General features: G+C 42.8%; 1 protein-coding gene across 1 annotated transcript in view; it reads left to right on the top strand.

The window, feature by feature from the left end:
- Positions 1–22,757, top strand: part of ap3b1a (adaptor related protein complex 3 subunit beta 1a) — a 69,707-nt gene that overhangs the window by 11,329 nt on the left and 35,621 nt on the right. Inside the window, exons 4-19 of the mRNA XM_034709343.1 lie at positions 2,020–2,115; positions 2,205–2,365; positions 3,816–3,882; positions 9,321–9,503; positions 9,636–9,791; positions 12,949–13,046; positions 13,142–13,196; positions 13,275–13,346; positions 14,095–14,157; positions 14,243–14,375; positions 14,454–14,563; positions 14,715–14,891; positions 15,438–15,624; positions 16,467–16,597; positions 20,049–20,202; positions 20,459–20,636. Of these exons, the coding sequence (XP_034565234.1) occupies positions 2,020–2,115; positions 2,205–2,365; positions 3,816–3,882; positions 9,321–9,503; positions 9,636–9,791; positions 12,949–13,046; positions 13,142–13,196; positions 13,275–13,346; positions 14,095–14,157; positions 14,243–14,375; positions 14,454–14,563; positions 14,715–14,891; positions 15,438–15,624; positions 16,467–16,597; positions 20,049–20,202; positions 20,459–20,636 (2,021 nt within the window). The remainder of the gene's footprint in view (positions 1–2,019; positions 2,116–2,204; positions 2,366–3,815; positions 3,883–9,320; positions 9,504–9,635; positions 9,792–12,948; positions 13,047–13,141; positions 13,197–13,274; positions 13,347–14,094; positions 14,158–14,242; positions 14,376–14,453; positions 14,564–14,714; positions 14,892–15,437; positions 15,625–16,466; positions 16,598–20,048; positions 20,203–20,458; positions 20,637–22,757) is intronic.

Genomic DNA, 22,757 nt, shown 5'->3' with positions numbered 1-22,757 from the left:
CAGCGCTCTCACATGAAAACAGTTTAACTTCCTGGAACACTTCTTTGCTCGTCAAAGCCGCTTCTCAATCACCGACACTGCCAAGAAGGGGCGGAGCTATGGAGTCAACACACTGTCATATGCAGTGCTGATCCAAATTTTAAGACCAGTTGAAAAATTGCACAAATTTACATTTTGCACTGTTGAATCTTATGAGGGTTCTAAGTAGAGCCTCAAAATGCAAAAAGGAGAAAAGGGAGGGAGACAAAAAGAAAATTTGAGTAAGCAATTTATTGAAAACAACAAATAAGCTGAAATAGGCAGTTCATCTGCACATCAGAAGTTTAAGACCATAGCCCAAAAAAAACAGAACCCCCCCCCCAAAAAATATCCAACGTTCTTGTGGATCACTTCAAAAATTTGTTTCGGCATTCTTGATGCAAGTGTTTCCAGGAGGCTAGTGGGAACGTTGCTCCAGGTGGTAGAGATGGCTTCACGGAGGGCATCCACTGTCTGGAACTGATGTTCCTTGCTTGAAACTGCTCCATGCCGTCTTCAGCAGTGATGCAAGTAAAAGTAACAGGAACGCACCCGATGGAATCAGTTGTTTCCTGATTGGTCAGTCTGTACATCCTCTATCATCAGACTTCCACCAGATCCGTGTCCGGTCCGTCTCTGATCCACAGCTGGAGTCTTGTGACCGAGGTTTTCCCACAATAATAACTAAATCAATTATTAATTCTCCTCCTCCTCTCCTCATTCATGTTGTCTTTCTGGTCCTCTGAAAACCTCTGACCTGTTGACTCCAGGCCTGGCTCCGCTCATCATGACGGTTTGTTGTTGTAATTAAGTGAAATACGATCTGGTGATAACACAGAGTGTTTTATTCTGAAAATTAACCGGATGTTTTCATTTTGTTTTGGTGCCTGACTTCCTGTCCCGCTCCATCTGCTCTGTTGAGATTGATGCCTCGTGCCCCTGCATCCGGCAAAAATAGAAGTCTTGAGTATCCGATCTGGAGACAGACCGGACACGGATCTGGTGGAATTTGGCCGTGATTGGATACTCAGTGAAGAAAGTGGTGATGCACTGATTGGCTGGATGGCCGTGGCGTAAGCACAGTCATTTGAGTAGTAATTTTACCCCTAAAACAGGTTTATAATACCAGAATTTCCCTTTTAAAGGCCTTTAGAGGATGGGTGGTGCCTCCTTTATCGTGAGTAATGCCGTTAATTCCCACAGTAATGACCATGACGATGATTGAGAACTGTGGAGCGCTGCTGCAGGTCGATACTCGCTGCATTAGAAAGTGTGGTGCCGATTACTAATTAGCTCTCAATGATTGTACCTAAATGTAACATTACCTCTGACCTCAACTTTAAATCATCTCTTCAATACATTCATAAAAAGTTTTTGAAGGTTGTCATCATTTCTTATAACTCTTATATTCCAGATTCATTATATATGAGTGTGCGGCCTTATAGGAGGCAATCAGCTGTGGTAATGCTGCTCTAAATATGAAAAGCTGCTGTGAATCAGCAGAGGCGCAAACCTTCGGCCTCCGGTTAAACGTGTCAGAAAGCAGGACAAATATTATGTCAGGCTTTCCTGCGAGAAGAGAAGAAGTGCGGAAGCCGAAACAAGAGACGAGAGGGGGGCGGGAAATTCAATGGCAATTTCTGAAAGGAACAAAAAATCGTAACCTTGTTCTCTGCCTGAAACAACACGGCTCCAAGTCTGCAGCTGGTGATATCAGGAAAACTTTCTACAGCAACTTTTATTCACCCTGAGGAATAATAAACTTGAATATCCTGCAGAAACGCTGGACTCTGAGCAGACTCTCCCTGTTGTTTCATTCAATACTGTTCGTTTTATAGCTGCTGTCTTTTGTCTCCTGGTGGAGGTAAAAACATGCAGCACGTCCTGTCGCACAAAAGTTTCACAACACAGCTGCTGTCACAGGTTGTTCTCCCCATGTGCTGCATTAATTTTCCTCCACAGCTGTTTGAAATGATTGTTTGATGTAATTGTCCTTCGCAGCTTAAGAAGCTGGTGTATGTGTACCTGGTGAGGTACGCGGAGGAGCAGCAGGACTTGGCTTTGCTGTCCATCAGCACCTTCCAGCGGGCTCTGAAGGTAACCCCTTCTTCAGATACAGTCATCTTTACTTTTAAAACCTTTTCTTAAGACAGTTACAAGTTTTATTTTCTGTATCTCTGCCTCAGGACCCGAACCAGTTCATCAGAGCCAGCGCGCTCAGAGTTCTGTCCAGCATCAGGGTCCCTATTATTGTCCCCATCATGATGCTGGCCATCAAAGAGGCAGCAGCTGATCTGTCCCCGTATGTCAGGAAGACATCAGCCCATGCTATCCAGAAGCTCTACAGGTACAGCTCTTTACATAATGGTGTAATGGATTTACTCAGCAGTCGTCTCTCTTCTTTCTCTTTCTCTTTTAAATACTGGTATGATTCAAAGAATGAGAGATTACTGAAATTATGAGCAAAATTAAACTTGAAGGCAGGCAAGGCAAGGCAAGGCAGCTTTATTTGTATAGCGCATTTCATACACAAGGGCAACTCAATGTGCTTAACATTAAAACATTAAAAGCATTGGAGACATTCAGACAAACATAAAAGAACACAATTAAAATGACAAATATGATAAAACAGAAAAGAAAAGGAAAATTAGAATTTATTAAAAATTACATTAAAATTTTAATTTAAAGTGAGTTAAAATAATCTATATGCTTCTTCAGATTTAGAACAAACATTGATTTTAAATGTGGGCAAAGTTTCAAACTATGAGGCCAACGTGTGTCTTGCTGCTCTGAATAGCATGTCCAAGAAGTAACTTGAGATTTAGACGAAGTGGACATGACACTTTCTCAACTTGTGACATCACTAATTGGTGAATGAGCAAAACAAATATGAAGCTGAGCAAAATCTGGGTCAGATTCAGGGGTTCAAAAAAACATGGACATATTTTGTAATTTACTATTTGTAATAGAGACAAGCATATTTACTCCATGATGATGAGTTTGCAGCATAGCAACAATGGAGGAGGCTTCTAAAGAGCTGGCCAGTCTGAGGATAGTAGGCTAGAAAGTGGGCTTGAGGGAGGTTCTTAAAAAGACGGTAGCTGAGATGGAGCGTTTTAAAAACACCAGCTTGAGATCAGTTAAAGTTTTCTGAGCTGTTGATCATGTAAAACTTCTACAGAGGTGTCAGAGGACAAAATAAAGCCTGAACATTAGCATAATACACCTTCTTAAATAAAGCTGTGCAAAATGTTGGGCCAAAACGAATATCCAAAGTTGATTTTAGCTCTTTTTTTCAATTGAACCAACAGATCAAATCCCCAACATTTTTATTCCTACTATCAGTTATGACAAAATCAGAGCCAGGAATCAGACTCAGGTTAAAAGTTCCTCACAGCAGCTTTAAGTCCAGTGTGCACGGTTCTGAAATCAGCTACAAGCCTCAAAGAGTTAAACATTTTGCTTGAGTAAGGGATAAAACTGTTGGTGGTGAAATGTTGAATTTCTTGCCAAACAGCTGATTTTGAATCATTGGCATGTTCATTCAGGACTACATCTATTAACAATGAGTCATAAGTGTCTGAACCATATCCTCCCTATTGAGTAATCTGCTGAGTGTATGTTTTAGTTGGATCGGTGAGTGGACTCACCTGGGTCACTGTAAGCACCCGGTCCCCTCTGTATCCTGAGCACACACACACACAGAGGAGACATAATTCAATTTGTGAGTCCATCAAGTCTTCATGTTGTGTGAATTATCACCGCTATGTCTCTGTCTTTCTCTGTGTTGTCCTCAGCCTGGATCCAGACCAGAAAGAGCAGCTGATCGAAGTCATAGAGAAACTATTAAAAGACAGAAGCACAGTAAGTACAGCACACTGATCAGCACGACACACACACATCCTTAAACAGTCAGACCACTGGAGGGCGCCCCAGTCAAGCGGTTCCCCCCTCAGCTCTCCATCCCACAGCTCATTCGGCAATGCCACGGTTTGTTAACACCCACTTAAACCCACACATCTTCAGATGCTCCTTGTTAAGTGTCCATTTGGAAGGAATTTTCGCACTGATGCTAGTGTCAGCCTAATTTTCTCAAAGGCCAACTTCTTCTCTTTTTTTTTTCTTTAAAATGGACCGTAAATGAGTTGGACTCTCAAACTCTGTGTTTAGACCCGGCACAGACACAATGCAGGCGGTGCATTAGGAGTCAGCAGGCAGCACATTAATTTGAAGAGGTCACAGTGAATACTAAGGGGGCTTAAATGGCAATTTCAAATATTTAGACGTTGGCCGCAGAATGCAGAGTGCGCTCTGTTTGTGTGCGCGCACTTTGTTTTGATTATGCATTCATGGCGTGTACCTTTTCGTTATACAAACAAAACAAAGCAGCTAAGGCCAAGGGGGGTGGGGGGGATGGAGAGAGCCCAGTACCAGATGCATAGCATATTTAGCCCCAGACGCTAACGAAGACAGATGACTTCTCCCCCATTTGGAGCTCACATTGTGAGGCTGGGGACGGAGAGAGAGGGCACTATCATCACACAGACACACAAGCGCTATCAGTCGCTGATGAATGGTGGAAAGCCCAAACACAGCGGACACTTAGGAGCAACCCAGCCGTGCATTTTTATGTACCAGGACGGCACTATGTAGCACTTAGCACTCCTAACATGATGGCCGCTGTTTTATTGCTATAGCTGCGTGTAAGGAGGTCCTAGAGTTGTAAGCGTCTTCTTAGAAGCTCTTAGTGGGTTATTGGGTGTTATTATGTGCTCGTCATGAGGAGAACTGTAAGGCCCCTAAAGGTTAGATTACTAATCTGGGAAAATAACCTTTGATGAAGTTTTATTGTAGCCTGGGGTTATTATTTGTAACAGGAAGTTGTGTGAAAAGTGCAATTTGAATGATGGAGAACTACTGGTTGCATCATTACTATTTTGTCCAAAGCTTCTTTCATGTAGAAAGCTCAAGCCGTCATATTTACATCCCTGTTATGCCCTGCCTTCAGTATGAATGTCAAAGAGGCGTGATGGTGGGACCAAGTCGTCCCATCGCTGTGCTGGCATCAGAGGTTGTAATGGGGGCATCACAGGGCGAGAGCAGGACAGAACAGCGCTCTGTGTCCGTGTCTGAGCTGATTCAACCACCAATTCAACCATCTCTACCTCGTCCTGTTGTGATACAGTGAAGCCAAAATACCCCGGACACAGGCTCTGAAATATGATCTGATGGTGTTTGTTTGTAGGTAGGAATCAGCTGTTGAAGCCAACCATAACACAGATTTCACTCCCCAATTAAATGACGAAGATTCCTCAGGTCTTAAACAGTCTGCAGAAAATATTCTTGTGTCAGTCTGACGCAGAAACTCAAAGTTATGGAAAGTTCAGTGACTCTCTTGTTGCGTTTTCTCTGCTACTGTGCTAATCCGGTGCAGCATTTGTCAACAGAGCCGTCAATCAAAGCATTATATCACTTTCTAATAGCTTTGAACAACTAAGACTAACCTTCTAACCAAACTCATCTGATAGACATAACACAATATGATAGGAGCTAGTTATAAACACATAAACCACATTTATTTGGCGTATTCTGATTTTTGAGTTAGACCCATGTCCCATCTGTTCATATGAAGGAGGTGGGATTTATGACCTATACTGCTGCCAGTTACCAGAAGGAGCTGCGCATGTTTTGGCTTCACTTTTGGGAATCTGTCATGTCATCCATCTTTGTATACAGTCATGTTTTCAACCAGTGGTATCATGACATTTATGATGCATCAACCTTTTGCAGCACAGAGTACAGATTTGATCGAATTAAATCGAACAAAAGAAGTGATGTCCCGTCCTTCCGCCATGTCATGTTACACTTTGAAAAATGCCACAATTATAAATCCAGATACTTTTGAATGGACGCTTCATCACCTCTGTGCTTGCCCTGCCATGACATGTTGAACACCTCCAGTTCAAAAGCTCTACTATCACTTTATTTAAACATTTTGTAGACTACATACACCCGATCTTTCTTTCTTTACACTGATTTCCAGTATCTGATGTTATCGAACCAATTAAACTCAGATTCATTCAGCTTAATGCTCCTCAGCTGATGTCACTGAGCTGCTACAAGAAGGAAACATTTGGTTATTGTTCCAGGCTGCGGCGGTGTCCAAGCCGCTCCCCACATTTACCTCTACAGATGTGCCTGTTTGGTTAAATGGCTGTGACACACAGAGGGATGGTGGTGGTGGGTAGGGGGTGTGTGTGGGGGGGGCTGCTTACAGGCAAGATGGTGTAAAGAGAAAATGGGAAGGCTTGATGACAGAGACAACATAGGAGTTTGTGCAGCTGTTTTACCGTGATGGATCTATTATCCAGCCATTACAAGATAAATGATCGATCCCTCCCCCTGCACCTTCTGCAAAATTGAAATGAGACGAGAGAGGCGGGGCAGGAGGAGGGAGGAGGAGGAGGGGGGTACTATGATTAGGGGCTAGGTGAGATGCCCATTAATTTAAGAGAAAAAGAAGGGAGGAGGGAAGAGGAGCGAGAGAAGGGAGGATAGGCCGACCCCACACTGGGCCATCAATCAAAAAGGCGCACGTTGTCTCTGGCGTGATGACCCAGCACTCTCTGCCTCTCTGGCACCCTAATTAGAATTCATAGCAAAATAGATGCAAGGAAACGGTTTGGGCCCTTCATAATTTTATAGGAAATTTATTGTTATTAGAAGAACCATTTGCTTAGTGTGATTTTTCCATTACCGGCTTGTCACGCAGGGGAGATAATATGGTCGAGGAGGGGGAGGAGGGGGGATGAACTCCATAGATTGGGGTGTCAGTTTTGTTGATGGTGCATGTAGTTTACCTTGGAGCGTGTGTCTAATGGGGGAAGTTGGTGGAGAATGCACAAAGCCCTTGCTGAAAAGGATCCACACACACAGAGACACGGCGCCGCCTCGGAGACGGGAGAGTGATGCAAAAACACACATCAGGAAATGCTGCAAGTGCATGTTCTTATCAAGCGGCAACCTCCGGTCTCACAATATGAAGCCCATGCAGACGTGTTAAAAACTGCAGTTCATCAAGCATCCACTAGAGGCTGGCTGCAGAAACACAGGAAACCACATACACACCCATTCAAAAAAAGACGATCTTTACTGCAGAAATAAAAATGTTTACAGCCTGGTTCAAAAAACGTCTTTGCTCTAGCGTAGCTAATTTCTCTATCAGCACACACTGTACGGGAGTGAATTTCATCTAACGCGACAGTTAAGAAGATATTAAGATTATGAGTTTTGCCCAAATAAGGACATGACTGACTTGACTGACAGGCGGGAACACATAGCCTCTTTACCTCACACTAAGTTTGGTTGAATTCAGCATTTCCAATATGGCTGCCGCCGCTGATTGGCTTCAAAACAGCGCTTCAGAAACAGATGGGTGACATCACGGATACTACATCCATTATTTATACAGTCTATGGTTCTTAGTGATCGGCCATGCAATGGGTTGAAGTCAGAGTGTGTATCAGAAGTTAAGCTATTTTTTTCGCCTTTTTATTGATAGGACAGCTGAAGAGAGACAGGAAATGTGGGGAGTAGAGAGTGGGGGAAGACACAGCAAATGGTTGACCAGCCAGGAGTCGAACCAGCGACCTCTGAGACAAGGACTATAGCCTCTATACATGGGGCGCTTAGACCGCTAGGCCACCAGCGCCCTGTTAAGCTAAGTTTTAAATGTAAATACGTAAGGTGTGTCTTCCTGAAGGTGTCCTTACCATAGACTGTAAAAAGTAATGGACGTAGTATCCATGACATCACCCATCTGTTTCTGAAGCGCTGTTTTGAGGCCATTCGTTGGCGGCAGCCATATTGGAAATGCTGAACTCAACATAACTGCTGTCAAGCGAGTGTGACGTAAAGAGGCGGGCTTTGAGCCTCCTAGCCAACAGCTACAGTGTTCCCGCCTGTCAATCAAGTCAGCTGAGCCTCTCATTGGAAGACTCGTAATCTCAGTATCTTTGAAATTGCTGCGTTATGAAAAATTCCCCCCCCGTACAGTGTGTGCCGATCGAGAAATGAGCTATCCAGATTACACTTGTGTTTGTACCAGACTGTAAACATGTTTATTTCTGCTGTAAAGATCCTCCTCTTTGAATTTGTGTGTATGTGGTTTCCGGTAATTCCAGAGCCAGCCTCAAGTGGACACTCGATGAACTGCAGTTTTTAGCCCTTCTGCATTGGACTCATATTTTTAGAGCGGAGGTTGCCACCTGGTCCTTACTCCTTCTTGATGGTGCACAGGAGGGGTCACAGCATAGGGGTCACTTCAAATCCCCAGTTTCAGATACCATAAGATGTTCTTATATGACCCTCCAGTAATCTGATCATCAGTGTTGGTCGCTGAATGTCAGAGCAGCTAACCGTCATCAGGATTTAAAGTCCAGTTTATTCTGTCAGAATCTACACACACACACACAGCACACACACACACACACCTGCACACATGCTCTCACACACAATCAATGCAGGCTCATGACAATGCTGATGGGTAAATGCAGCGGGTTCCCACAGGGCCACCAGGGGCCACCAGGCTTTAATTGAGAAGACCAGATTCTGCTCCCCTCCTCTTCATCTTCTTCACCCTCGCCTGCCCATGATAATGCTGTTTGCATATTAATACACCGCCATGTCACTCACTCAGTCTATCAATCCGTCAGCGAGCCAGCAGGCAGTTGGGTCGTGTGTGGTGGGGAGGAGGGAGGGGGGAGGAGTGGGGCGAGCATGCAACAGCCAAATGGGTTTTTTCCTTCTACCAATAAAACACGGTTGATTATCGGCTCCTTCAGCCGCGGCGGCTGCCTCCTTCTTGTCCTCCTTTCTCCGTAAATTGATCCTAAAATGAGTTTCGTACCTGAGAATAAAAATATAATCTCCAACAGAAGCACTCAGTGATTGATTTCTGTCTCAGGGTTGTTCAAAATTAGTCCCTTAAAAGTTAAAACTCAAACGTTTTCCTTCTAATTATCAACCTACTACTTAAACGCTGAGCTGCGTGGATTATAATCAAAGTGTAAATTGGTGTTGTGATTTTTTTAGGTGCAATAATAGGATGTATACGAGTGGAGTCGTATCTGTTAACAAGTGTTTTATTTCCCCAGAGTGTGTGTATTCGGTCTATCTTTAATCCTTCTAACATCTTTTAAACTTCAATTAACTCTAACGTTCCTAAAACAGCATTTCCCTCATGAGTTGTCTTCTCTCTCCTCTTCCTCTTTCTTCTTCCCTTCCTTACGTTCGTACTTCAGCTGGTAGCCGGGAGTGTGGTGATGGCTTTTGAGGAAGTGTGCCCGGATCGTATCGACCTGATCCATAAGAACTACAGGAAGCTGTGCAACCTGCTGGTGGACGTGGAGGAGTGGGGACAGGTGGTCATCATCTCCATGCTGACGCGCTACGCCCGGACGCAGTTCACAAGTCCCTGGAAGGAGGTGAAATACGGATTCTGTTTACTTTCATTTTTAACGTTTTTAAGTATCTTTGATTCTGAACAAGATGTTGATGCTGATGTTCATCCTTCACAGTTTAGTTTCTAATAATGTGATGTGTTGTTTGTGTTTCAGGGCGCCATGTTCGACGAGAACAACGACAAGACGTTTTACGACTCCGACTCGGAGGAGAAAAGAGATGAGACGGAGGAGAAGCCGTACATCATGGATCCGGACCACAGGCTGCTGCTCAGGAACACTAAACCTCTGCTGCAGAGCAGGAACACTGCTGTGAGTTATCAGGAGTCTTAAACACAGACATGCATCACTGTACTGGCCTGGAATAATCAAACGATCAGACTTTATTTATAAAGTGCTTTTCATACAATGACATTGTAACACAAAGTGCTTTAAAAACAACTTAAATTGAATAAATTAAAAAAAAAGAAAGATACAGTATATATAAAAATAAGAAAAAAAAGACCTCCCATCCTAATCTCAACCCCAAAACCACCCCACAATCCTAAGGTTCAGAACACAATATATGCAACAATATTAATAATAACAATGAAAATAAAATAAATAGATAAATGAAAAACGAAGTTGCTGAAATAAAAGACGGCCCCCTTTTTTTAAGACTAAATCTTGACCAATCAGAAATGTTCTCTATTAGAACCCCCAATCTCAAAATAACGTCTATTATAAAGCATTTCCCCCTTATTAGGGACTTAATAAGTGGGGTAAAAGAACTTCATCTAGACCCTAGACTCCTGGAAACGCTAATTCCAAAGGTTCCTATTCCTTGGGAAGGTTTCTGCAGAGGAAACATGACGATGCACTGCTTTATTTAGGAAGTAGAATCCACCCACACCTTGAAGTAAACACTCATGGGCAAATGTGCGTGCTGTTTGAACTTGTCGAGGTATACACTACCAGTCAAAAGTTTGGAAACACCTTCTCATTCAAGGGTTTGTATTTATTGTAATTATTGTAAACACTGTAGATTAATACCAAAGACATCAAAACTATGAAAGAACATATATGGAATTATTTAATTCACAAAAAAGTGTTAAACAAAGCAGAATATGTTTTATATTTTAGATTCTGTAAAGTAGCCCCCTTTTTCCTTCATGACAGCTTTGCACACTCTTGGTATTCTCTCAGTCTGCTTCATGAAGTGGTCTCCTGGAATGGTTTCTAATTAACATGAGCCTTGTCAAGAGTTCATTTGTAGAATGACTTGCCTTCTTAATGTGTTTGAGAACATCAGTTGTGTTCAGAGGTAGGGTTAGTACACAATGGAGAGCCCTATTTGACTACTGTTGTAATCCAGATTATGGCAAAACCAGATTATTTCATAGTTTTGATGTCTTCAGGATTAAACAACAATGTTGAGAATAATTAAAATGAATACAAACCACTGAATGAGAAGGTGTGAAATAGTGTTTGAACATTGGTTAAGGCTTCTGAATGCAGCGTCTGCTCACATCTTACACAAATAAAACATCAACTCCATCTCTTCTGAAAACACACTTTCATGTTCACAGTTTCACACACCCTCTATTCACACAAACTCACACATGACACACAAAACAAAGAACCTATCAGAACATGCTCACAGACCTGCCACGGTGCACCCTCCCTACGATGGGGGAAAAAAAACAAAACACCCTGGTGAGTGCAGATCTCCATCACCCAGGAGCCTCAAGGTCTCTGTCGCTGTGTAGCAGCAGGAGGAAAAATGCTCCCAAATGAAAGTGTTGATTAAAATGTGACATGCTGTGCCTTTACACGCGACAACACGGTGACATCCTCCATCTTCATAGACGCCAGAGCCCCGCCGCTCCGCCGGCAACGACGGACACACGTCTGCCTGCTATTTAAAGCACCGCTGAAAAATTACCTTTATGGAGGCACGTCATGGGTGCTTTTGTAGAGGGGGAAGAAATGCATGTGGAGGAGTTTAGCTCAGGTGAAGGTACGGATAAACACTGCAGGGAGTGTAATGATCAGAATATAGAAGCATTTAAAAGTTGCAGAATGTTTGAAGAAGAGATGAAAGTCAGAAAATCAAGAAGTTACACTATATTACCAAAAGTATTCGCTCACCTGCCTTGACTCACATATGAACTTAAGTGCCATCCCATTCCTAATCCATAGGGTTCAATATGATGTCGGTCCACCTTTTGCAGCTATCACAGTTTCAACTCTTCTGGGAAGGCTGTCCACAAGGTTGAGGAGTGTGTTTATAGGAATTTTTGACCATTCTTCCAAAAGCGCATTGGTGAGGTCACACACTGATGTTGGTGGAGAAGGCCTGGCTCTCAGTCTCCGCTCTAATTCATCCCAAAGGTGTTCTATCGGGTTCAGGTCAGGACTCTGTGCAGGCCAGTCAAGTTCATCCACACCAGACTCTGTCATCCATGTCTTTATGGACCTTGCTGTGTGCACTGGTGCACAGTCATGTTGGAAGAGGAAGGGGCCCGCTCCAAACTGTTCCCACAAGGTTGGGAGCATGGAATTATCCAAAATGGTTTGGTATCCTGAGGCATTCAAAGTTCCTTTCACTGGAACTAAGGGGCCAAGCCCAGCTCCTGAAAAACAACCCCACACCATAATTCCTCCTCCACCAAATTTCACACTTGGCACAATGCAGTCCGAAATGTACCGTTCTTCTGGCAACCTCCAAACCCAGACTCGTCCATCAGATTGCCAGATGGAAAAGCGAGATTCATCACTCCAGAGAACGCGTCTCCACTGCTCTATGGTCCAGTGGCGGCGTGCTTTACACCACTGCATCCGATGCTTTGCATTGCACTTGGTGATGTATGGCTTGGATTCAGCTGCTCTGCCATGGAAACCCATTCCATGAAGCTCTCTGCGTACTGTACTTGGGCTAATCTGAAGGCCACATGAAGTTTGGAGCTCTGTAGCAATTGACTGTGCAGAAAGTCGGCGACCTCTTTGCACTATACGCCTCAGCATCTGCTGACCCCTCTCCGTCAGTTTACATGGCCTACCACTTCGTGGCTGAGTTGCTGTTGTTCCCAAACTCTTCTATTTTCTTATAATAAAGCTGACAGTTGACTGTGGAATATTTAGGAGCGAGAAAATTTCACGACTGGATTTGTTGCACAGGTGGCATCCTATGACAGTTCCACGCTGGAATTCACTGAGCTCCTGAGAGCGGCCCATTCTTTCACAAATGTTTGTAAAAACAGTCTGCATGCCTAGGTGCTTGATTTTATACACCTGTGGCCAGGCCAAGTGATTAGGACACCTGATTCTGATCATTTGGATGGGTGAGCGAATACTTTTGGTAATATAGTGTATGTTTTGGTTTGTTGAAGACTCCAACATATGAAAGATTAAGATGCAAGAAGAATCAAACACATGCTATGGAGGCCAGCCTGTAAAATATATACTTTATATCCAATCTGTTTTGTAGGTGGTGATGTCAGTCGCTCAGCTCTACTGGCACCTGGCCCCAAAACATGAAGTCAGCATCGTCACCAAGTCCCTGGTCCGACTGCTGAGAAGCCACAGGTAATGCAGAAAGAGATTTGTTTAAGACTCACCGTCCTATACAAACATTTCATCTGTTCCGTATTGATGTCTGATGTTCTTCTCTTTCTGCACAGAGAGGTGCAGTACATCGTTCTGCAGAATATCGCCACCATGTCCATTCAGAGGAAGGTAAACTCTGCACATGACAGCTCAACAATAAAGGTGTAATGCACTGGTTTTCTACTCACATGAATTCTCTTCGATCAGGGGATGTTTGAGCCGTACATGAAGAGCTTCTACGTGAGATCAACAGACGCCACACACATCAAAACACTGAAGGTGACTACACGTTAAAAAGGGCATCATTTACAAACCACAACAGACGTTTCACAATGTTTATAATAACAGAGTAAGATTTCATTTTGGGAATCTATGTCCAGAAATAATTTAGGATCCATGTGGTTGCATAGTATCATCTTTGTGGCTGTTGTGAAGTTCTGTAGGAGGATTTTAAGTTTGTAAATGTTAAGAAAAGATGGTTTATGGAAGAATAAAATGCACAAAGAGGCTCAAGGAAAAAAGGGTAACATTTTTGCTGATTGCTGAGTTTGATGTTCGTCATTTAAAACGCATCAATAGGAAAACTTATTTGAATATAATTTAAACTCCATTTGTTATAAGAAACTTAATTATCATGTGTTTTTAAAATGTTTTAATTATTCACACTAACATGTAAATATATGAGTATAACTTTGAAGTGGAAACTGCATGAAACTAAAGGCAAGGTGCAACACCTAATTGATTTAGCTTTACTCTGGAAACACAAAGGCAGATTATATTGTTTGATGAATGCAAAGAACAGGATTTATCATTAAAACACGACCAGAAGTGTGAGGACTGCTTCCAAAATGTCAAATATTATTCACATATTCTTGCACTTCTCTTTGTAATGTCTTCCAGCAGTAATATCACAGGTTTACAGAGTGTGTTACAAAGCACAACTAAAGACTTTCACAACCTTTTGACCTCTTCTTTCCCTCCTACATGAGCCTGTACTTTAAAAAAACCTCTCCTATTATTCTTTTAGTTAGAGATCCTGACCAACCTGGCCAATGAAGCCAACATCTCCACCATCCTGCGGGAGTTTCAGGTTTGTGCTTTAACTCAAATTGTTACCAGAAAGTTAAAGCAACAGTTCAGGGCATCAGCTTTAAGGTTTCTTGTTTTATTACCAGACCTACGTGAAGAGCCAGGACAAGGCGTTCGCAGCAGCCACCATCCAGGCCATCGGCAGGTGTGCAACCAACATCTCAGAGGTGACGGACACGTGTCTCAGCGGTCTGGTGCTCCTGCTTTCCAACAGAGACGGTAAACACCTTCACTGATTGTTCATACCTGCAGCATCCTTTAAGTCACTGGTTTAACTCCGCCTTCTTTCCTTTGCAGAGACGGTGGTGGCCGAGAGTGTGGTGGTGATCAAGAAGCTGCTCCAGACTCAGCCCACCCAGCACTGCGAGATCATCAAACACATGGCCAAGCTCTTCGACAACATCACTGTACGAGACTCATTTTCTCAGGACATAATCTCTTTAAGTCGCCCCCTGCTGGCCATTAGAAATAATGCAGGTTTAAGACACACACTTTGCAAACTGTGAGTAAATATGAGCATTAGTACTGTAAATTAATCCTGCTCTCTGTCTCTCTCAGGTCCCCATGGCCCGAGCCAGCATCCTGTGGCTGATGGGAGAGTACTGCGAGCGAGTTCCCAAAATCGCCCCCGATGTTCTCCGTAAGATGGCGAAGTCGTTCACGGCAGAGGAGGACATCGTGAAGCTGCAGATTGTCAACCTGGCAGCCAAACTGTACCTCACCAACTCCAAGCAGGTACGACGACGACACATTAACGCCAGGCAGTAAAAAGAACACTTGAACGCAACGTAGAGCTCGGTTTAAATATAGAGCCGTCTGTAACGTAATGGAGCATCACCTATCACTGCTCGGTGTCTGCAGGCTCATTCAGTGAGATGGGGTGATTCTGGCCTCGGGTTTATGAGCCCAGACGCTCCCTCCTCAAATGAGCACAATTACACCCGTCTCAGTGGTCTGGTGTAAGGGCGGTTTGAGAAAGGCCCTGAATGCAGGACTGTGGCCTCAGGGAAGTTGTTGCTTTGTATTTCTTTGGATAATGTGGAAGGAAGGGGTGCTACAAAGAAAGACCATGCAGCGGTTTTACATCCAGCAAAGAGCAAACAAGGTGGAATCAGCTCCACAACTCGCAAACAGAAACAAGAAATGAATCCATATTTCATTGCAGAAACAAAAGCAGTGGATTTCCTAAAGTGCGTGTGAGCTGTTCAACATTCATGCACACATCATTCACATCCATCTTAACTCTCAGATTCTTCTCTTCTTCTTCTCTCCCTCCCTCAGACCAAACTGCTGACCCAGTACATCCTGAACCTTGGTAAATACGACCAAAGCTACGACATCAGAGACCGAACCCGCTTCATACGACAGCTGATCGTTCCCAACGAGAAGAACGGCGCCCTCAACAAGTACGCCCGACGCATCCTCCTGGCCTCCAAACCAGCCCCGGTGCTGGAGTCCGCCTTCAAAGGTACTTTCTTACTTTGTAATATGAACCTCTAATCCTTATTTTGAACATATTAAAGCCTCTAAATGGACTCAGCGTCTGAGACTGGAAGCCATTCCTCTCCGGTAATTCGTCTATTTCTCGTCTAGCGGCTCCATTTGAAGAAGTATGCAAAGTTGATTCAGGCAGTGGTTTTATTATTCATCCGCTTCTGTCTCTCTGAAGGGCAGTTAGGTCAGACCCTTTTACCTTGGACTAATGAGATGGGTAAATAATTGAGCTAATGCTAACCTTTTTCAGACACTCAGAGGGAGAAAAAAAACCTCCCTCATTTAGCTGTCTCTTCTCTCTCTCTCTCCTTCCTTGACAAAAGCGACAGAAACGGCCTCCTGCAGCATTAAAATTCAGAGGCAGTTTGCACTTACTGGATGTTTATGGAGAGTGTTAACCACCCCTGTCATTCTTAATATTCACCCTTTTTTTTTCAGCTAGCATAGCACAGTTTTTAGAGCACACCTCCCCAGGCTCACACACTGATTATCTCCCTGTGTGAGAGAAAAACTGAAAATGAAAAGTGGTATTAAAAGCTTCTGAGATGAGGAACAGGAGGTGTGAGTGCTTATATTAGAAGTGTTTTAATGTATACTGTGACATCAGACGCTGGGTTTCTCATTAAGAATCCTTCTGCCGTAAAATATCACATTCTGTCGTCCACATTACTTCAATGTTTTTGCCTTCGATCTCTGCAGAGGTGGAGGAAACATTCAGATCCTTTTTTAGCTCAAAGCATCGTGACTAACCTCTTTGAAAATACTTGTTGGGCTGCACAATAAATAATAAATAAATCCCACCTTCTCTGGTCTCAGATCGAGACCGCTACCAGCTGGGCACTCTCTCCCACAGCCTGAACACTAAAGCCACAGGATACCAGGAGCTCTCAGACTGGCCGGAGGTCGCTCCAGACCAGTCTGTGAGGAACGTGGAGGTCGTTGAGCCGGTGAGGAATCCACCGTCCTGACACACTTTGTATCATAGTTTAACTTCTGACATCTTAACAACTTAAACGAGAACTTCACATCAGAATCAGCATGTTTTAAGAGTTTCAAGTGTGATGATGAGAACTTTTGTGGCTTGTTGGAACATAATAAGAATTTAAGGAGCTTCTGTTTTTAAGTTTAGGACTCTGTTGATCTGTTTTTACTCTTATTACCCACTCTCACCTTCATCAGAGTTTCTTTTCTTCATCTAATAGGAAACATAATCAAACAATAAAACACAACAAAGCAGAAAAAGAGGTTAAATCAACAAACGTACTCCTAGTTTATAAAATAACGAGGGGCTTAACAAACGTCAGCACAGTGAGTGGATTAAGTGTGTTTTGGTTTGTTGAATTATTTAACTGCGTCTTATTTAAGCAGTGAAGAGGGGAGTAGAGTTCTCTCTGCAGACTTGTAATGGATGTAATGGATGTAATGGTGGGAGAATTGATTTGTTTTGTTCATATTTAGAACCTTTGAAACAAAAACAGGTTGAAAAGATCTCTGAGGAAGTCATGAGGATGATTCAAGACATGTCTGTGGTGCACTCATCCTTATATAATGAATCTAAAACAATGTGCAGCAATAACAATTATCAAAATGGTGCAAAAAAACTGCTGTGAAAAATCTCTGTGAACAACAGATGTGAAAGATTTAATGTGCAAAAACACTGTTCAAAACACTTCGGACAAAAGTACAAGTCTTCTTCTAGTTGTTTCAAACAGTGTTTATTCTAGCCTTGAGACCGGTCTTAGTCTCGACCGGTCTCAAGGCCACTCATTTCAGGTCTCTGTCTTGTCTCGGAATCAAAAGCATTTTCACTCGGTCTTGTCTTGGCCTCAGACTGGGCGGACTCCATATTTTATATCAAGACCGGTCGAGACCACCACTGGTGCTCTCTGTGTCCCTGTCATTACTGTGATAAGAGAAAAAACAAAACTTAAGGAGTCAAAAGAAAGGCAACAAAGACAAAACCAAACCTTGTTTGTTGCTGTCAATAGTATTCAAAGCAAACTTAAATCAAATAAACAGAAGTCTTTTATTTTGTTAACTCTCATAATGATTTTTCATTGATATATATGGTCTTGGTCTTGACTCGGTCTTGTCCTGCCATGTTCTTGGTCTTGACTCGGTCTCGATCCCTAAATGTCTTGGTCATGTCTTGGTCTCGGTGCACTCTGGTCTCAGACATGTCTTGGTCTCGGTTAATGTGGTCTTGACTACAGTACTATTCTATAGTACACAATATATTTTCTGAACTCTTTGAAAATGCACTTTTATTTATTCTGCTCTTTTTGTTCTACTTTATATTTTATAAGATAAGATGTTCTTTTATTAGTCCCACAATGGGGACATTTACAGTGTACAGCAGCAGTAGATAGTGCAAACAACAAAGAGCATATCAAATAATAATTATTAAAGTTATTATTCATTAAAAATTAAAAAGTAAATTATAAAATTTAAAGCTGGGGTTGGCAGTCTCGGAAAACTAGCATGAATTTGAATGTAGCATTTCCTCATGACTCCGTCTAACCCCTCCCCTCCTCCCTCAGAGCTCCTCCAAAACGCCCCCCCCCCCGCTCACATGCACGAGCACCGCTGACTTGTGACCACATGATGGTGACTGATTCAAAACCGGTCCTCACCAAAACATTATCATAGTGAAAGTTAAAAACACAACAAACATGGCTGCTGTTAGTACTCACAACTATCATGCTAGCATTATCCAGTTGTACCGGTGACACGATATCAGGAGAAAAGTTATAACACATGTATAACACTGTAACAGCTCTACTGTTTGTTAAACATGTTCAGTGTAGAGGTTCTTAATTCCTACAGTGTTGACTGTCAGTGAAGGCATCAGGAGAGGTGTAGAGTGTGTGAGTGGGAGAGAGGAGAGACAAGAGGAGAAGTTCTTCATTCATTCAAACATTGATTGTTGTTTTGTTGGTTGGTGTGATCACGGCCGACAGTGACCGGTTATTAAAGATCAACGTGTTCACGAACCGGCTCGTCATCCTGACAGCGTCCGGGCGGACGCTACAGTACATCTACATTTTCTGTAGGACTTACTGAACGTCATTAATTATTCTGCTTGTCAGAGCCCCCGTGGTGAGAGCTTTTTAGACTCTGATCCGGACTACAGTCCTGAGCAAAGCACCTCATCAGGTCAGAGGGGACAGGCCCGAGGTCGAGCGAGAGGGGCAGTCAGTAGAGTCAGGGGAAGTAGAGGCAGGAGACGGAGACTCGGAGTGCACGCCGGGGAAATGTACGCGCAGGAGGAGGGCAGAACAGCAGAACGGGATTTGAATGGTTTAAAATTTTGGGTCCCAAAAAACGGTGATTGGTTGGTGTTTTCCCAGGTTTACTCCGGCTGTAGATAGCAGCTTTTCTTCGCTCTCTTTTAAGAACACATTATGTATTGATTACCATCAGGACATAAAGATCATTTTAACCAGTAGAACAAAAAGTGTATCTAAATCTGATTACCAACCCCAGCTTTAAGTCAAATCAAGTCAACTTTATTATATAGCACGTTTTAAAAAACAACCGCAGTTGGCCAAAGTGCTGTACAAGCTTAAAAAAAACAATCAATTAAAACAAATAGTAATTAAAAAGAACAGATATTAAAAACACAATAGATAACAAGAAAAAAGCCACAATAAATAAACAATAAAAAAAATTAAATGTAGGATTTCTCGCTCAATAGGTAGTTTAAGAAAAGTATGTACAAACTAAATAAGTAAATTTACAATATATTTAAAAAACCAGTGATACTGTAAGAAATGTGCGCAGAAGTGACTTTAGTGAATCAAAAACAATGTACAGAAGTCAGAATGTTGGCAGAAACATATTGCACATGTTTGGAGTGAGATGAGTAATTATTGTACGTTAATAAATAGACATATAAAGCTGACTCCAGAAGCATCACACAAAACCTCCAGAGTACTTATAATAATAATAATAATAATAACAATACATTTTATTTAAAGGCGCCTTTCTCGGCACTCAAGGACACCGCACAGATATAAATATATACATACACAAATTTACATTAAAGGAAACAAAATCAGAGTCAAAAATGAAAACAATATAAACTAACAAGGGGTAAGAAAAAATAGAAACAATAACAAAATGACAGAGCAATTGGAGTTAGACGGAGTAAGCGGTTTTGAAGAGATATGTTTTGAGTTGTGATTTGAAATGGGGGAGGTTGTGGATGGTCTTGAATGTCAACAGAAGGACTTTGAATTGAATACGGAACTGAACAGGGAGCCAGTGGAGCTGTTGGAGGACAGGAGTGATGTGGTGGATGGAGGGGGTTATACTCGCCAGTACCCGTGCAAATGTCAACAAACTTCTTTATTCTGAAACCCGGTAACTTAAGTCCCCTCTTTCCCCTCCCTTTAGATCAAAGAGTGGGCTCCGACCGTCGGGAAGACCAAGAAAACCAAATCTGATGAGAAGTTCTACTCAGACGATGAAGATGAGAAAGAAGAGGAAGGATCTGGGAGCAGCGGCAGTGAGGACAGCAGCAGTAGCAGCAGCAGCAGCAGCAGTGGAGGTCAGTGTGTGTTTGCAGATGTGAAAGGCACAAACTCAATCCAGCAATGACCAACAACAATCTGAAGTAGCAAATAAAAGAGAAGAGTCTGTCTGTTGGGTGAATCATATATTTTTCGCACGTCATCTTGAATAGCATGTTATTTTTCTGCTCTAAGGTTGTTAACCGTAGTTTAAGTTGAGATGTATTTTGTGTTTTCATGTCCTTATCACCTTCGTCATGTCTGTTCACGTTCATACTTTGTGTGTCTCCACAGAGTCGGGCAGTGAGAGCGAGGAAGAAAGCAGCGAGGACTCTGAAAAGACCTCCGGTGATTCTGGACAGACCTCCAGCGGATCTGAAAAGAGCTCCAGCGACTCCGAGTTAGAACAAAAGAAGAAGAAAAAGACCAAGAAGGCACCACCGAAGAAGAGCAAACCCGCTGCAGCAGAGAGGTAAAGTGAAATCCCTCCACTCTGTCACTGACTCTGAGAGCATCATTTTTCTTCTCTGTCCAGATGTTTCCTGTGTCTTCCTCTTCTTCTCTTCCTCCTCATTTAGCTAATGAAGCAGGTGTGTGTTTGTGAGAGGCTGCAGAGTCGTAGTCAACAACAAATGTGACGAGAGCTGCGCTGCTTCAATAAGCTCTAAGTCCCATCTGTTCACTACTTTAGTCGCTTTTATCATCTATATGACAACCCACCTGCTGGCAGCGCACCTCCTTCTGTTCAGTCTGAAGTCTTCTTCTCTGAACTCAAAATCATCTGCACTTTATTCTGGATGTTAGGAGGAACGTATCTGAAGTTAGGATGAAGTTTGATTCCTGTACTTCATAGGTTTTTAAATATTTGGCTTCAACAGCAGAGGTTTTATTCTTGAGCACTCAACTTTTAGCTTCTAACAACAGATGTACAGGAGTGTCAGTGTCATTCACAAACATGGAAAAGTTCGGTTTACACATCGAGAAGGAAGTGGTTTCAGCCTCAACCATTTCAATCAATCTTTATTTATACAGCACCAAATCACAACAAACGTTATCCTCAGACTCTTTCCAAACAGAGCAGGTCTAGACCGTACTCTATGTTCTATTATTAACAAAGACCCAACATCAAGACAGGATCAGATCCAGTCCCATCTTACAGACAGGACTCAGTCTGATCTCATCTTAATCCACCATGAGCAGAGCACTTTGCAGCAGAATAAGCAGAGTCCACAGCAGAGATCCAGAGGAACCTACGAGACAAGGGAGCTCAGGGACTCCAGAAAGGTCTATGGTTAGTAACTTTAATGGGACAGGAAAAGTTAAAGTAAGAGACAGGCAGACAGAGGAGAGAGTTAGGATCCCAGTGTGTCAGTCTAAGTCTATATCAGCATAACTAAGAGCTGGTCCAAGCCTGATCCAGCTCTAACTATAAGCTTTATCAAAAAGGAAAGTTTGAAGCCTACTCTTAAAAGTAGAGAGGGTGTCTACCTCCCGTACCCTGACTGGTAGATGATTCCAAAGGAGAGGTGCCTGATAGCTGAAGGCTCGACCTCTCATACTACTTTTAGAGACTTTAGGTACTGATGGAGGAAGATACGTTCTCCTCTTTAGCAAGTTACAGTGGCAAGGACAAACTATATGCTTTATCAGAAAGGAAAGGTTTAAGCCTGGCTTAGCCTGCTCATTTGCTGCATGTCTTCCCCCACGTCTCCTGTCTCTCTTCAGCTGTCTGTTCCAATAAAGACAAAAATGTCCAAAAAGATAACTTTGAAAAATAAAGAGTTCAGAATCAATCTACAGATTTCAAATCTATGTTTACAGATTGAAAAAGGAAACCTAGTGTAAGCTCTTATGTTTGTACTGCATCCACACCTTCTCTCTCTCTTCCTACTGTCTCTATTTCTCCGTCACACACACACACACACATGCACGCACGCACACAGACACACGCACAGAGATGCACACACACGCACAGAGACACACACACACACACTTAAATCCGGTGGCTGAGCTGCTGGAATATCGTTAGTGTGAGTTCCATTAACAATCTAATCAAGGAGGATTTTCCTCCTGTAGCGTAACCCACATTTACATGGCTAATGGATAATGACTTTTGATTGGTCATTTAGCAGCCTGGTGTTACCAATGAATGAGATTTGAGTCATTACTACAGAATATGCTCACACACTCTCCCTCGAACACACCGGCACATTTAGTTTCTTATGCACTCTCCTTCATTGGCTCACGGACACACAGACGCACACAGTGTACCTGATTTCTGTGTGTGACAGGCCGCCGGCTGACCCTGTTCTCTCCATTAGAGAGAATAATTAGAGCAACTCACCCCAGTGCTCAAACACACACAAACACGCACACACACACATACACAGCGTAATTAGAGCAGCTCACCCCAGTGCTTCCACAACAAACACAGCATAATGCCCTCATTATGGCCCAGTCATTTCAGGCAGGGCCTAATCAGGCCCACAGTGATTTATATCACTTTTTCCTGTTCGCAGCAAATGAAATCTGTAGGCCAAATTAATACTGGCTTTTCATCATCGCCCAAGTTAAAAAGCCAGTTACCGTCACA

This window comes from Notolabrus celidotus, chromosome 19, assembly GCF_009762535.1.
Source record: "Notolabrus celidotus isolate fNotCel1 chromosome 19, fNotCel1.pri, whole genome shotgun sequence".
NCBI classification, from domain to species: Eukaryota; Metazoa; Chordata; class Actinopteri; order Labriformes; family Labridae; genus Notolabrus; species Notolabrus celidotus.
Note: the sequence above shows the minus strand (reverse complement) of the source record. Positions and strands in the feature narration are given on the sequence as shown.